This window comes from Scyliorhinus canicula, chromosome 10 (genome assembly GCF_902713615.1).
Source record: "Scyliorhinus canicula chromosome 10, sScyCan1.1, whole genome shotgun sequence".
NCBI classification, from domain to species: domain Eukaryota; kingdom Metazoa; phylum Chordata; class Chondrichthyes; order Carcharhiniformes; family Scyliorhinidae; genus Scyliorhinus; species Scyliorhinus canicula.
Genome location: NC_052155.1, coordinates 85,687,158 through 85,704,258, shown reverse-complemented (window position 1 = coordinate 85,704,258; position 17,101 = coordinate 85,687,158). Strand labels below are relative to the sequence as shown.

The following is a 17,101-nucleotide window of genomic DNA, read 5'->3' as shown; positions in this document are numbered from 1 at the left end:
TCTTAGCGTGTGCATGGGTAGTTTTATAATTGTATTATAATAAACTCAGTTGTTTGAACTTACTAATTGGTGTATGGTTTTATTGCTTTGAACTTCACCTTGAAATTTGTGGCAGTATCTTAACGATACCTGGCGACTCCAGAGCCAAGTAAAGAAACAGAGCCAAATTGAGTGTTAAGCACACTCACCCAGAACGAGCAACAGGAGGTAGACGAGGCCTCGGTGGAGGAGCTGAAGGGTAAATGGGAAGAGGAGCTGGGTGAGGAGATTGAGGGGGGGACGTGGGCAGTTGCTCTGGAGTGATGCTCCTCCTCTTCATGCGCGGGGCTTAGCCTCATACAGTTCAAGGTGCTACATAGGGCTAATATGACCGGGACGAGGATGAGTAGGTTCTTTGGGGGCAAAGACAGGTGTACTAGGTGCTCGGGGAGCCCAGCGGACCATGCCCATATGTTCTGGGGGAAGCGCTGGGGGAATTTTGGAAGGGGGTAGCAAGCACAGTGTCGAGGGTGGTAGGATCCAGGGTCAAGCCAGGCTGGTGACTCGCAATATTTGGGGTTGCAGTGGAGCCAGGAATGCAGGAGGCGAAAGAGGCTGGTGTTCTGGCCTTTGCATCCCTAGTAGCCCGGCAGAGGATTCTTCTTCAGTGGAACGATGCGAGGCCCCCAAGCGTGGAGGCCTGGATCAACGATATGGCAGGGTTCATCAAATTGGAGAGGGTGAAATTTGCCCTGAGGGGATCAGTATGAAGAAAACAGAAGTAAAGGCCAAAGCTTTACATGCATGTGAGGAGAAGTCAGTGCCATGTTGCATGTCCAGCTCTAAACCAGCAGCTGGTACACAGTCATTAGTAAACAGGAAATTGTGAACTATATTCAGTACAGGGGTTTTACAGGCGGTGGCAGCCTTTCCTAGATTTCCCGGCAGAACGGTAGGGAAAAAAGGCCAGCAGCAGCCGGGGAGGGGTCATTTCGGTGGGTTGGGTTGAAGGGGCGTGTACATGTGTTCTTTGGTTAAAACGGGTGCTAATCTCTTTGTTCTTTTTGTATTTAACGGGGGGGGGGGGGGGGGGATGTTGTTCGTTCTTGTTTTTCTCAGTTGTTAATATTTTTTTTTGTTTGTTAATATTTTCTGTTATTGATGTTTTGTGAAAATCTGAATAAAAATTATTTTTTTAAAAATAAAAAAAGGTTTCCAGAGGCCATTCCAATACGTTATATTACAGTTAAAAAGATTGTGGAGGAGTTACTTAAATTCTTTACTAGATATGAACTACCCATAGACCATAGACGATCTGATAATTTTCAGCCAGACACGGAAAGACAATTTGAAACATCTGATGGAGTTATTCGATCGACTTCAGGAGGCGTGTTTGGTGATAAACTTAGCCAAAAGTGAATTTGGAAAAAACCAAGTCACTTTCATTGCGGAGTTTCCGATACCCTCAAGACGAAGGGAAAAAATGCGATTTCTTGGCATGAGTGGATTTGATCGAACATTTGTGGAAATGTTTTGTGGCGTGATTGCTCCACTGATGGACTTGCTCAAGAAGCATGACAAATTCCAGTGGACAGCGGAGTTTCAACAGGCATTTGACTGCCTGAAAGCTGTGATAGCCAATGTGCCTGTGTGGGCGAATTACAAGGGATTCAGTGATCAGATTGAACTAGCCTAAGGTCTGACTTTAAAGAGAAATGCTGAGGCGTAGAGAAAATGGACGGATCATGCAAGGACCTTCTTGTTCAAAGAGACTCAATCGAGAAGGATTTCAGTTGGAGGAAGAACAAAAAAACAAATGGACTATATTATACCTGTTTGCGTGTTTTTTTTTTATAAACGAAAAAGTATATTCACTGTGTTAAAGGGTAGTGACGAGGTGAAAAATGAAACCATCTTGAAGTTGATGTTTTTTTTTCTGGGGGGGGGGGGGGGGGGGGGGGGGGGGGGGAGGTATCATGCGAGTACCTTGAAGAAATGGGTATTTATAAATGGGTGTGAACATAAATATCTGTAGTGAGAGTACCTTTAGGAAATGGGTGTTTACTACTGCAGTGATGTCAGAGAGTGGATGGAGCTGGGCTGTCGTCAGCTTTTTACTTTTGTTTTAGACTGTTTGCTGCAGATTGTGTTTTAGTTTCGTTTTCAGGGCTGGACAGCTGCAGTCACAGCCAGAAGGTGCATGAATCTCTCTCTGTAACCTAAAGACTGTAAATCAATCCTGGTGATTTAAAACAATAACAGTAGTGACTTTAACCTGATGTGCTTCTGGTAAAAGGCGTTTTAAATCTTATAGATGTTAAAAGGAAAGCTTAAAGGATTACTTCGTGTTATATTCTTTGGGGGTTGTATTTGAATTAATGGTTGCTAAGTTGTTCACTATGTTTGAAAAAGGTTAACTTGAGTTTATAGAATAAACATTGTTTTGCTTTAAAAAATATATTTTCCATTTCTGCTGTACCACACCTGTAGAGTGGGCCATATGCTCCCCATACCACAATCTATTAAAAGTTGTGGGTCAGGTGAACTCCATGATACACTTTGGGGTTCTCTAAACCCTGGCCCATGACAAGCTGCACTGACTAAGTGTTAACACCTCATATTCAAGTACATTTAAAGGGATTTATTTTAAAATATTTTCTTACCTGAGCAAAGCTGTTCAATTTTTGTGTAGTTTAAACACACTGTGTCATTAATCCAGGCCATGATGTCATGCCGACTCATGTTTTCACTAGTTACCGATGTCGAATACACATTAACAGCCATTCCCCAGCTGAAAAATAATTTTAAAGTAACCAAATTTAAATTTGTTTTAAACATGTTGAATTAAATTATCAGTATTGAAAAAATATCTCGTTTTATCAGCTCTTTTCACCTCCCAACCTGATGACTCTTACCGAATTGAAAGACAGGTACATTTTGCAGGTGCAACTGCCAAAGCAACATGTTGCTGAAACATCTATGATAGATGGCATGACATACTGCATACATGTTTTTATAAAAAACATTTATTGACCTACTAAAACGTTAATGGTGCATCAAAACCAGTTCTTTAAATTTTAACAGGAGGCAATATATTGTAACCACCATTCTGCCAGGAAACCATTCATGGGAAGCATATGAAAGGTTACTCAGCCTATTAAGTATCCCTTTTCAAAACCTATACACAAACATTGTTGCCCGCTACTGCAATCCGCAATAATAATAATCATCATCATCAAGCAAAACTCAAGATGTTTATCTATTCTCATATCTCAACTGGCTGATTAATTTTTATAGAAGACGTTTCGGTCATCCCAGCAACACAGGACTACCAGGTTTGCTAGATTTCAACCGTTACCACTCCCTTTGCCTTTTTTTCATAACATCTTCATTATTTAATCTCTCCCACCCTCTAACCTATCCCAGACTGCCCTTTCAACAACTTAAATTAATATTTCCTTTTATTTCTGAAGAGTCATCACTGTTTCTCTTTCTACAGATGTTGCCAGATCTGCTTTGATTGTATTGCTGGATTATTTGATACATCCAATTACATTCATCTCTGTATTGGGGTGGGGGGGGGGGGGGTGGGAGAGGCAGTATTTATTTAACATGCCTTCCCCCTCTACCCCAACCAGATCTCTTCATTTCCGCCCACAGGACATCTGGAAACATGATTTCTGGGTTTCCTAGCCAGAACTCCTCCTACCACTTACTTAAATACTGGTGCTATGTCTCCAATTTGAACATGTTTGTGCTGAATATGAATATTAATCACATTTGAAATCATAAAATCTCTATATTTCCAGTACATACTAATGCATTTTTGCTGACATTTTATTTGGTTTATGCCAGCAGCTAGAATATATAAAGATCTCCAGAAAATTGCATCTTTGATAGAAACTGACCATCCATGTCTGAAAATATATTCTGACTGCAGCAGAGTAAAAACTAAACTCATCCTGAAAAATAATACAATTTTAAAAAGGTGCTTGGAGCAATGCATTTGTCTAAAGCATTGGGGAGCTTCAGGAACACGCTGTCTAATTTGACATACTTAATCCCAACTGGCTCCAACCTGCATCATAGAACAATACAGAAAGAGGCCATTGTGCCCACCGAGTCTGCACCGGAAAGCCCAACCCACCTGAGCCCACACCTCCACCCTATCCCCACAACCCAGTAACCCCAGGTAACCTTTTTGAACACTATGGGCAATTTAGTATGGCCAAACCACCTCACCTGCACATCTTTCACTGTGGGAGGAAACCGGAGCACCCGGAGTAAACCCACGCAGATATGGGGAGAACTTGCAGACTCTGCAGACAGTGACCCAAGCCAGGAATCGAACCTGGGACCATGGAGCTGTAAAGCAACTGTGCTCACCACTGTGTTACCATGCTGCCTGGACTTCCCAAGGTGACAAGAAATTTAGACCCTTCAAGCCGAGCAGCATTGGGAGTACACAATCCTCATTTTAGCTATTGTGTTTCTGGAAATCATGACTGTGATGGATTAAAGATAAGAGTCTGCACTGCAGGCCTTGGGAGGTTCGACCAAAACGTGGAGCTTTATTTAAAAAGCTGTTAACACTACTGGCTGCCCGCGCAAACAGTCGATGCAAAATAAAGTGCTCCTGTGCTGGTTTAGCACAGTGGGCTAAACAGCTGGCTTGTGCTCTTCGGGGGAGTTTAAACTAATTCAGCAGGGGGATGGGAACCTAAATTGTAGTCCCAGTGTACAGGATGTTGAGAGTAGTGAGGTCAAGGATAGGGTTAAAAGTTCGAAAGAGGGCACCGGCAAGCAGGACGCTGGTTTGAAGTGTGTCTACTTCAACGCCAGGAGCATCCGGAATAAGGTGGGTGAGCTTGCAGCATGGGTTGGTACCTGGGATCTCGATGTTGTGGCGATTTCGGAGACATGGGTAGAGCAGGGACAGGAATGGTTGTTGCAGGTTCCAGGATTTAGATGTTTCTGTAAGAACAGAGAAGATGGTAAAAGAGGGGGGGGTGTGGCATTGTTAATCAAGGAAAGTATTACGGCGGTAGAAAGGACGCTTGAGGACTCGTCTACTGAGGCAGTATGGGCCGAGGTTAGGAACAGTAGAGGAGAGGTCACCCTGTTGGGAGTTGTCTATAGGCCTCCGAATAGTCCCAGAGATGTAGAGGAAAGGATTGCAAAGATGATTCTTGACAGGAGCGAGAGTAACAGGGTAGTTGTTATGGGGGACTTTAACTTTCCAAATATTGACTGGAAATACTATAGTTCGAGTACTATAGATGGGTCAGTTTTTGTGCAGTGTGTGCAGGAGGGTTTTCTGACACAGTATGTAGACAGGCCAACAAGGGGCGAGGCCACATTGGATTTGGTACTGGGTAATGAACCCGGCCAGGTGTTAGATTTAGATGTAGGTGAGCACTTTGGTGATAGTGATCACAACTCGGTTATGTTTACTTTAGCAATGGGCAGGGATAGGTATATACCGCAAGGCAAGAATTATAGCTGGGGGAAAGGCAATTATGATGCTATTCGGCAAGATTTAGGAGGTATAGGATGGGGAAGGAAACTGCAGGGGATGGGTACAATCGAAATGTGGAGCTTTTTCAAGGAACAGCTGCTGCGTGTCCTTGATAAGTATGTACCTGTCAGGCAGGGAGGAAGTTGTCGAGCAAGGGAGCCGTGGTTTACTAAGGAAGTTGAAGCACTTGTCAAGGAGGAAGAAGGCGGCTTATGTTAGGATGAGACATGAAGGCTCAGTTAGGGCACTTGAGAGTTACAAGTTAGCCAGGAAGGACCTAAAGGGAGAGTTAAGAAGAGCGAGGAGAGGACACGAAAAGTCGTTGGCGGATAGGATCAAGGAAAACCCTAAGGCTTTCTATAGGTATATCAGGAACAAAAGAATGACTCGAGTAAGATTAGGGCCAATCAAGGATAGTAGTGGAAAGTTGTGTGTGGAATCAGAGGAGATAGGGGAAGCATTAAATGGGTATTTTTCGTCAGTGTTTACACTGGAGAAAGACAATGTTGTCGAGGAGAACACTCAGGTTCAGTCGACCAGGCTAGATGGAATTGAGGTTCAAAAGGAGGAGGTGTTAGCAATTTTAGAAAATGTCAAAATAGATAAGTCCCCTGGGCCAGATGGGATTTATCCTAGGATTCTCTGGGAAGCCAGGGAGGAGATTGCAGAGCCTTTGTCCTTGATCTTTATGTCGTCTTTGTCGACAGGAATAGTGCCGGAAGACTGGAGGATAGCAAATGTTGTCCCCTTGTTCAAGAAGGGGAGTAGAGACAACCCTGGTAATTATAGACCTGTGAGCCTTACTTCGGTTGTGGGTAAAATGTTGGAAAAGGTTATAAGAGATAGGGTTTATAATCATCTTGAAAAGAACAAGTTGATTAGCGATACTCAACACGGTTTTGTGAAGGGTAGGTCATGTCTCACAAACCTTATTGAGTTTTTTGAGAAGGTGACCAAACAGGTGGATCAGGGTAAAGCTGTTGATGTGGTGTATATGGATTTCAGTAAGGCGTTTGATAAGGTTCCCCACGGTAGGCTATTGCAGAAAATAAGGAAGTATGGAATTGAAGGTGATTTAGCGGTTTGGATCAGTAATTGGCTAGCTGAAAGAAGACAGAGGGTGGTGGTTGATGGCAAATGTTCATCCTGGAGTTCAGTTACTAGTGGTGTACCGCAAGGATCTGTTTTGGGGCCACTGCTGTTTGTCATTTTTATAAATGACCTGGAAGAGGGTGTAGAAGGATGGGTTAGTAAATTTGCAGATGACACGAAGGTTGGTGGAGTTGTGGATAGTGCTGAAGGATGTTATAGGATACAGAGGGACATAGATAAGCTGCAGAGCTGGGCTGAGAGGTGGCAGATGGAGTTTAATGCGGAAAAGTGTGAGGTGGTTCACTTTGGAAGGAGTAACAGGAATGCAGAGTACTGGGCTAATGGCAAGATTCTTGGTAGTGTAGATGAACAGAGAGATCTCGGCATCCAGGTACATAAATCCCTGAAAGTTGCCACCCAGGTTAATAGGGCTGTTAAGAAGGCATATGGTGTGCTAGCCTTTATAAGCAGGGGGATTGAGTTTCGGAACCACAAGGTCATGCTGCAGCTGTACATAACTCTGGTTCGGCCACACCTGGAGTACTGCGTGCAGTTCTGGTCACCACATTATAGGAAGGATGTGGAAGCTTTGGAAAGGGTTCAGAGGAGATTTACTAGGATGTTGCCTGGTATGGAGGGAAGGTCTTACGAGGAAAGGCTCAGGGAATTGAGGTTGTTTTCGTTAGAGAGGAGAAGGCTGAGAGATGACTTAATAGAGACATATAAGATAGTCAGAGGGTTAGATAGGGTGGACAGTGAGAGTCTTTTTCCTTGGATGGTGATGACCAACACGAGGGGACATAGCTTTAAATTGAGGGGTGAGAGATATAGGACAGATGTCAGAGGCAGTTTCTTTACTCAGAGAGTAGTAGGGGTGTGGAACGCCCTGCCTGCAATAGTAGTAGACTCGCCAACTTTAAGGGCATTTAAGTGGTCACTGGATAGACATATGGATGAAAATGGAATAGTGTAGGTCAGATAGGCTTCAGATGGTTTCACAGGTCGGCGCAACATCGAGGGCCGAAGGGCCCGTACTGCGCTGTAGTGTTCTATGTTTCTATGTAATATAGGACAAGACCAGCAGCGCGGGTTCAATTCCCATACCAGCCTCCCCGAACAGGCGCCAGAATGTGGCGACTAGGGGCTTTTCACAGTAACTTCATTGAAACCTCCTTGTGACAATAAGCGATTATTATTACTTTTATTATAAGGCTGCTTGTCAGGAAAACAAAAAACACTATGGCCTGTAACTTTCTGAAGGATTTGCGATTCCAAGTCGCTGGTGCGCTGCACATGTGCAACATGACGACCTGGAAGTGCGAGCTTTCAGGCATGCGCGCTAAAAGCGCAGACTTTCAAACTCCCGGACCACCGCCCCCCCCCCCCTCCCTGTTTGATGCTCCGTAAAGGAAAAATCCAGCTACAGCGCTAACCTGGGCCACTTACCCGATATTTGGTGAACTTTTACACCTTTTTATTTACTCAGACATTTTTCAGTCTAGCAGAGGTAGGAGACATCGGGAGACAGGTTTTTGCTAGGTTGAAGCTCTATATTATTAATGCTTAGTGTTATAAATATGTTTAAAATGCAACTTAAATGAAAAGATGATACATATTTTTTTTTTAAAACTTTGGTTTGTCATGAGACTGTCACTTCCATTCACGGGCATGTTTGTCCACCTAAGCTTACGCAGTGTTACTGGCCACGGGTTCTATGGTTCCTTGCGTGGCCACATCTTCAAATCACTCACTTGGCAGGAGTATGCAAAAGGTGGTATTAGTCCTTGAGCGCCAAGTCACAGCTATTCATTTCTCAGGCTCTTTTTCTGGGCCTCCTCTTGCCATCGGGTGTTCTCGAAGAATTGCGACCCTTCCATCAAGAAATTCCTCCTAGTAGGTCTCTTCTGAGCAAAGGTCTCCCAGGCATTGACATCTATGTTCCATTTCTTGAGATAAGCCTACAAGGTGTCTTTGAAGAGCTTTCTTTGTCCTCCTCCTATTCAGGGTCCTTCCTTGAGCTGGGTGAAGATGATTATGAACAGCCCAGCGGAGTTGGATCATAGCTTCAGTACTGGTGCTATTGACTGCTTCAAAGACACCAACATTAGCACGCCTGACCTCCCAGCTGATTCAGGGTTAATGTACATTTGGATTTTCCAATGCATTTTAAGCTGAGTTGTTTACAAGTCTTCCTGATATAACGTTCATCCTTAGAAGCCTCGAGTCAATCAGCAATTGTCAACCCCCCCCCCCCACCTTTACAAATAGATGGGACAGTTGTGTTTAAGCGAGAAAATGTATTTTATTCCAAGAAATCATAAAACGAGATAGTTTTATTTCATTGTTCAGCTGATAAAGTTAAACATTAAGTTAAACATGAACTGGTTTCAAGATTTTGTATTTATACAATTATATTTAGCGAATAAATGTTTCACATTAAAGTTTGCAAGCTTCTACAAACGTCTCAGTGAAACATCAAAACACAACATTTAGTTGAGTAACTATAAATTAAGTAGTTAATTGAAGCAAGCAAGGCACAAACATAATTAACATGTGGCACATTAGTTAATACTGCTGCCTCAACACCAGGGACCCGTGCTCAGTTCAGACCTTGGGTGACTGTACATTCTCCCAGTGTCTGCATAGGTTTCCCAGAACCATGGAATAGAACCATAGAATTCCTACAGAACAGGATGTACATTCTCCCCATGTCTGCATGGGTTTCCTAGAACCATGGAATAGAACTGTAGAATTCCTACAGAACAGGAGGCCATTCAGCCCGTCAAGTTTGCACCGACCCTCTGAAAGAGTTCTCTACCCGAGTCCATTCCCTGGAACCTAACCTGTACATCCTTGGACACTAAGGGGCAACTTAACATGGCCAATCCACCTAACCTGTCCATCTTTGGATTATGAGAGGAAACCAGAACACTCGGAGGAAACCCACGTAGATATGGGGAGAACACATATCAGGAAAACGTACAAAGCCCACCCAAGGCTGGAATTGAACCCAGAACCCTGGCGCTGTGATGCAGCAGTGCTAACCACTATGCCACCGCGACCCTGCCGTTTTCTCCGGGTGCTTCCGTTTCCTTCCACTGTCCAAAGATGCGCAGGTTAGGTAAATTATCTGTACTAAACTGCCCCTTAGTGCCCAAAGGTTAGGTGGGATTATGGGGATAGGGCGGGGACATGGGCCTAGTGTAGGGTACATCTTTCAGAGTGTCAGTGCAGACTTTATGGGCCGAATGGCTTTCTTCTGTACCACAGTGATTCTATAAACACTAAATCCAAAATAAAAATCAGAAGCTACAAGGACAATGACAGCAAAAAGCCCTGAGGCGCTTTTAAAATCTTATGACCATAAACTAAATTAAAATGTACAAACATTAAGCATGCCACACATAAAAATAAAATAACCAAATCTACATTCACGTGGATAATCACCTTTAGTCATAAAAAACATTTTAAAAGAATCAACAACAATTGCAATGCCCGTTCAAAAGAACAAAAAAAAAACATTTATATCCCTTCAAAACACTTGTTAAAATAGTTGCCCGTCGTTTTCTATCTAAATCTACTGTTTAAATCTACTGTTTAACTGTTCTCAATGGACGTTCCCAAACTGGCTGCATTATAAGGGGGCAGGGCTGCACTTCTCCTACCGCTAGCAGGAATTCACCAAGACTATGAATTATGCACTTCCTCTCCCTTTAAACCAAAGGCCCCAACATGATAAACAGTAATGTGAAGATGCCGGCTGGACTGGGGTGAGCACAGTAAGAAGTCTTACAACACCAGGTTAAAGTCCAACCCGAGGAAGGAGCTGTGCTCTGAAAGCTAGTGATTCGAAATAAACCTGTTGGACTTTAACCTGGTATGATAAACAGTATGATATTAATTAGCAACATTAACGATCAATCAACACCATCAATAAGTCACGCCTTCCAGAGGACGAATCTCAGGCGTCTGCTTTTTAGTACTTGCTGTGCCTTCGGCTTGGTGTGAGAGTCATCAGCGTTTATCTGAACCAGAGTTGACGGAGTGATCTTTGATTCACAATTGAGGTGCTATTTTCCCCAATTGGTTCAGTTCATGTCAGGTCGTCTCCTGACACAGCTGGGTTCAGACTCTCGGTTCTGCTTCTGGTGGATTGTTTTTTGTTACATGCCTTCTTCATAGTACAGTATAGCAGACCTGTCCCGTTTATGCCAAGACAGGGGCAGGAATCCACTTTTCACTTGTGGTATAATTTCTTGCCAGAACTTGTTGACCCTGGCAAAAAACATGACTTTCACCTTAGTTCTCCCACCGTATGACCTGATCCTGCTGCTTTTTCCACGACAATTACTTTTGTCTTGGTGATTTTAGCAAATCGAATCCTGTGCATTCCGGCGCCTGTTCAGGTACACAGAGGGAGAATTCAGAATGTCCAAATTACCTAACAGCATGTCATTTGGGACTTGTGGGAGGAATCCGGAGGACAAGAGGAAACCCACGCAGCTACGCAGCGACCGCGCAGACTCCGCACAGTCTGTGACCCAAGCCGGGAATCTAAGCTGGGACCCGGCACAGTGAATCAACAGTGCTAACCACTTTGCAACCATGAGATATCCAGGGAGCTTCCATGAGTCCTTCATTTTGCCAGAGTCACATTTCCCTCAGGTTTTCGCACCTCCACATATCCTCGAGAGTGGGGTCCACGGAGACAAGAGATACTCTCTGAAGACCTAGCAGATGACTCCCGAAAGAAACTTGAGCAATGCCCGAGAAACTTGGGTTGTTCCGTGCGCAGTATTCCTGCATGCAAGCAGGAATTGACTTAATGTTATGACAATGAACCTTGTTCTCTGGTTATCTTTAACAACTGCTTCATCATCTGTGAAAAACAATCTGCCAGCCCATTTGTGGCAGGGTGATCAGGACAGAACTGGATGTGTTGAATTCAGTTCTCCTTCAAGTAGTTGATGAGCTCATGAGATATGAACTGTGGCACGTTATCGCTCAGCAGTTGTTCAGGGTAACCGAATCTGAAGATTTCACCCTATCTCTCAACTGCTTTCTCCGATGACAACATTAGCTTCATGATGATCATTTAAAGGCCATTTCGAGTGAACATCAACCAGAATGTGAACCATGGACCCTTCCAATGGAAGGGCGTAATCAACATGTACCAATTGCCAGGCCTTTTCTGGCCATTCCCATAGATGCAACAAGTTTAATGCTGGCAGGTTCCACACAAGATGAACAGATTCACACCTTCTCCTCGATTTCAGCATCTAGCCCTGGCCACCCAAAATAGCTATCTCCTTCATCCTTACAATACCACAGTGACCTTCACCTAATTGGTTTAATACACATTTTATTAATAATGGTGGAATGATGATTCATTCCCCAGAGGAAATAACCTGCCTGCATGGATAACTCAGTCTTCGGGTGGAACATGGCTTAACTTTGGGTTTGTTCTTGAAGTCTTGCCTTGAAGCACCATGTCCATAACCTCTGACAGTTCTGGATCATATCTGGTATGCTTCTTCACCTGTCTTGCGGTTACAGGAATGTTATCTACTTGCTCGAAGTAGAAAATGTTTTCACACAAACTGCTCATTGACAAACTATTTGGCAAGGATCGTCAGGCGAGTCCATCTGCATTCCCATAAAGGTTTGACCATTCAGGAGAGATGTTAGGTAGCACTTCTGGAGGAAGAGGGTGTTTGCTAAAACGAGGCCAGGCTGAGCACATTTTGTCAGCAGGAACACACCAATTGCACTGGCTTTTCCCACACCAATATCCCCAATGGTTCCTCTCCAGCCATCAGAGTCACAGTCAACCCTGACTCATTGCAATCATGAGTGGCAGTTCTAGTTAAAAACCTGCTGTCAGCTTTTTGGCAATTTATTCATACTGAACAAAAATAAAGCATTAAGAATGGATGATTTTTTCCCCCATGAATCTCATTGGAATGGTTGGATATAAAAATGGAGAATTTCTACTTTTATTAATACTGCAAATTAATGCAGACAAGTGCATGAAGGATTTTGTTTTGGAGTTCCCACTCCATTCATCACATAATAATTACAACACAGGAGAAAGCTACTATTTGACCCATTGTGTCTGCACCAGCTCACCGAATGAGCAATTCAACTAATGCCATTTCACTACCTTTGACCCATCAGGGTTCACATTCTTCTTTTTCAGATAGGAGTCTAATTTCCTTTTGAATGCCTCAACTGAACCTGCCTCACCACACTCGAGCAGTGTATTCCAGATCTTTTTTTTAATAAATATTTTTATTCTCCTCCTTTTTCACATTTTCTCCCTAATTTACACTCACCAACAATAATCAGCAACAGATATGTCAATCCCCATAACAATAACAACGATCCCATCCTCCCACTAACCCCCAAACATCAGCCCGCATGTTTACATAAACAAATGACAAAAAGGAATCAGGGATTACCCATAGTCATCCTTAATACAAACAGCCCCCCCTCCCCCAACCCTCCCACCGACCCACCCCAACTAATGTTCAATGTTATCCAGTTCTTGAAAGTGCATAATAAATAATGCCGATGACTTGTAGAACCCCCAGTCCTTCCCCTCAGTTCAAACTTAACCTTCTCAAGGATCAAGTATTCCAACAGGTCCCCCCACCACGCCAAGGCACAGGGTGGAGAGGCTGCTCTCCATCCCAGCAGGATCCGCCTTCGGGTGATCAACGAGGCGAAGTCTACGATATCTGCCTCCGCACCAGTTTCCAACCCTGGCTGGTCCGACACCCTGAATACAGCCTCCAGGGCACCCGGGTCCAGTTCCACATCTACCACCTTGGAAATTACCCTAAAAACCTCCTTCCAATAATCTTCTAGCTTTGGACAGGACCAAAACATATGAACGTGATTAGTGCTCTCCCCCCCCCCCCCCCCCCCCCCCGCGCGCAACGCTCTCACACATCTTCTACTCCTTCAAAGAATCAGCTCATCCTCGCCCTCCTGAGGTGTGCTCTGTATACCACCTTCAGCTGTATAAGCCCCAACCTCAGAGGAGGTGGAGGCATTTACTCTCCAGGAGCACCTCACACCAGGCCCCCTCCTCTATAACCTCTCCCAACTCTTCCTCCCACTTTGCTTTGATCCCTTCCAGTGGTGCCTTATCCTCGTCCAAAATAGCTCCGTACACCACTGACACTACCCCCAGCCCCCTTGTCGTCAGCACCTCCTCCAGCAATGTGGAGGCCGGTTCCTCCGGGAAGCTCGGTATCTCTTTCCCAGCAAAATCTCGAACCTGCATGTATCTAAACATTTCTCCCTGCTCCAGCCCATTCTTCGCTTCCAGTTCCCTCAATCCTGAAAACCGACCCCTAAGAAACAAAACATTAAGCGTCTTAATCCCCTTCTCTTCCCATTTCCGAAAACTTCCATCCCACTTCCCTGGCTCAAATCTGTAGTTCCCCCGAATCGGCATTTCCCTTGACCTTGCCCCCAACCCGAAGTGTTGGCGAAACTGCCTCCAGATTTTCAATGAAGCTACTATTACCGGACTCTAGTATTTACCCGGAGCTATCGGGAGCAGCGCTGTTGCTAGTGCTTTCAGTCCTGACCCAAACCTCCTGCCTGCCTTCCCCTCTGAAGTAGCACCTTTCTCACTCTGGCCAACATCCCTCCCCATATGAACAAGGTAATCCTTCCCTCTATCCCCCTGAAAAAACCTTTGGCAGGAAAATCAGTAGACATTGAAAAATAAACAGAAATCACGGCAATACATTCATTTTAACCACCTGTACCCGACCCCCAGTGATAGAAGGAGACCATCCCACCTTGCCAGATCGGCTTTCACTCTCCCCACCAAACTAGTGATATTGTACCTGCAAAGCCTCCCGGGCCACCTGGACCCCCAGATACCCAAAAGGTGAGCCCCTGCCCTACGGAATGGCAGCCCTCCCACCCCCGGCCGAGACACCACAAAATACTCACTCTTGTCCAGCTTCAGCTTGTACCCCGAGAAAGACCCAAATACTTGCAGTAGCTCCAATATTCCTCCTACCGACGCACTCGGTTCCGACACATACAGCAGCAAGTCGTCAGCATACAAGGACACCCTCTGCTCTATCCCCCTCCGCACTATTCCTTTCCATGCTCCCGAACTTCTTAATACGATGGCCAACGGCTCAATCGCAAGTGCAAACGGCAGGGGGGACAAAGGACATCCCGGCCTCGTCCCACGGTGGAGAGAAAAGTATCTTGAGCTGATATTGTTGTGCGGACACTCGCCTTTGGCTCCTTATATAATAGCTTTACCCAGTTCACAAATCTTGGTCCAACCCCAAACCGCTCCAGAACTGCCATCAAGTACCCCCATTCTACCCAGTCAAACGCCTTCTCGGCGTCCAATGCCACAACCAACTCTGTTTCCTTCCCTTCCGCTGGTGCCATCACGACGTTCAAAATCCTCCTAATGTTCGAAAACAGCTGCCTCCCTTTCACCAACCCCGTCGGATCCTCACCCATCACCTTCGGAAGGCACTCCTCCAGCCTACCCGCCAGTACCTTCGCCAATACTTTTGCGTCCACATTCGGAAGTGATATGGGCCTAAACGACCCACACTCCGTCGGATCCTTATCTTTTTTTAGCAACAGCGAAATAGATGCCTGCCCCAAGGTTTGTGGCAGCACCCCTTTCCTTATTGCCTCTTCAAACATCCCCACCATCAGGGGTGCCAACTTATCCTCGGATTTTTTAAATAATATTCCACCAGAAACCCATCCGGCCCTGCCACCTTCCCCGACTGCATCCTTTATCTCTTGCTCCACTATTGCTCCTTCTAATGTAGCCCTGTCTCCCTCCCCTAGCCTCGGGTACTCCAACCCATCTAGAAATTCCTGCATCTCACGGTCTCCCCCGGGTGGCTCTGATGTGTACAACCTCTCATAAAACTCAGTAAAACCTTGTTAATCTGCTCCAGAGCCACCACCAACTTCCCTGCCCTATCCCTCACCTGAAGAATTTCCCTTGCCGCTGCCTCCCTCCGGAGCTGACCTGCTAACATACCTTATCTCCATGTTCATAAACTGCACCCCTTGCTCATCTCAGTTACCACACCGCCTTCCTGGTGTACGGTCGGTCGAAGCTCGCCTGTAGTTCCTTCCTCTTTTCCAGCTTCGCTGGGTCCCCATCTTCTGCATAACTCCTATCTACCTCCAACATCTCATCTATTACCCTCTGCCTCTCCAACCTCTCCTCTTTGTCCACCCTGGCCTTAAACAAAATTACCTCACCCTCACCACTGCCTTTAGAGCCTTCTAGACAACTGCCTCGACACCTCACTCGTACACTCTAAACCTACATATTCCTTAATTACCGTTTCAATTTTCTGACAGAATACTTGGTTCCCCAAAAATCCCACATCAAGTTTCCACCCTGGCCTCTGCGCTACCCCCTTCTCCAGTACCATATCCACCCAATGCGGAGCGTGATCTGACACTGCAATTGCAGAGTATTCCGACCCCTTGACTCCAGCCAGAAAAGCCTTTCCCACCAGAACAAAATTGATCCGCGAGTATACCTTATGGACTGCTTAGAAAAATGAGTACTCCCGTTCCCTTGGGTGCAGGAACCTCCAAAGGTCCACCCCCCCCCCCCCCCCCAATTAGCCCAGCCAGCGCCTTTGCCCCCCCCCCCCCCCCCGATGGGACCAGCGAGCGCGGCCGTGATCTGTCCAACCATGGCTCCTGCACCAAGTTCCAGCCCCCCCCCCCCCCCCACCACAATCAGCTCATGTGTGTCCAAGTCGGGAATGGCCCCAAACATCTTCTTCGCGAATCCCACATTGTCCCAATTGGGACCGACCGTATACACTTAACAGCGCCACTAATCTCCCCTCTAGCGCCCCTGCCACAATCACATATCTACCCCCCTGATCTGCCACCACCGTCTCCATTTGGAAGCGTACAGTTTTGCTGACCAACACCGTTACCCCTCGAGCCCTTCCATCAAATCCAGAGTGAAACACTTGGCTAACCCAGCCCTTTTCAAGTCTCACCTGGTCCTTCACCCTCAAGTGAGTCTTCTGCAGCATTGACACATCAGCTTTCAAACTTTTAAGATGCACAAGCACCCTTGACCTCTTTACCAAAGTATTCCAGATCTTAACCGCTGTGCAGAAAATATTTTCCTTGTGTGTTTTTGTTTCTTTTGCCAATGTTGTCCCCAGCTTCTGATTTCTGTGACTTTGGTTCAACTACTATGCCCCTAGAAATTGCTCCAATTATCAGATTTCATTTCAACCACATTCTTGAGATTTAAAAAAATCAAAATGCGTCATGAGAAGTCAGTTCCTGAAAACTGAAGCTTACATCAAAACCAAAATAAATTAAAGCAGTACAAAATAGCGGGGCACCTGGATAGAGTGGGAAGGACATATTTACTTTAGCAGAGAGTTCAGTGAGTAAGGGCACAGATTTAAAGTGATTGGTAGAAAGATTAGAAGGTAGATTAGGAAACATTTTTTCCAC

General features: G+C 45.3%; 1 protein-coding gene across 3 annotated transcripts in view; it reads right to left on the bottom strand.

Moving 5' to 3' along the window:
• mapre2 (microtubule-associated protein, RP/EB family, member 2) overlaps positions 1-17,101 on the bottom strand; it is a 121,818-nt gene that overhangs the window by 62,437 nt on the left and 42,280 nt on the right. For all 3 annotated transcript variants that reach the window (XM_038809292.1, XM_038809294.1, XM_038809293.1), the window contains exon 2: positions 2,643-2,770. In XM_038809292.1, coding sequence (XP_038665220.1) covers positions 2,643-2,770 — 128 coding nt within the window. The remainder of the gene's footprint in view (positions 1-2,642; positions 2,771-17,101) is intronic.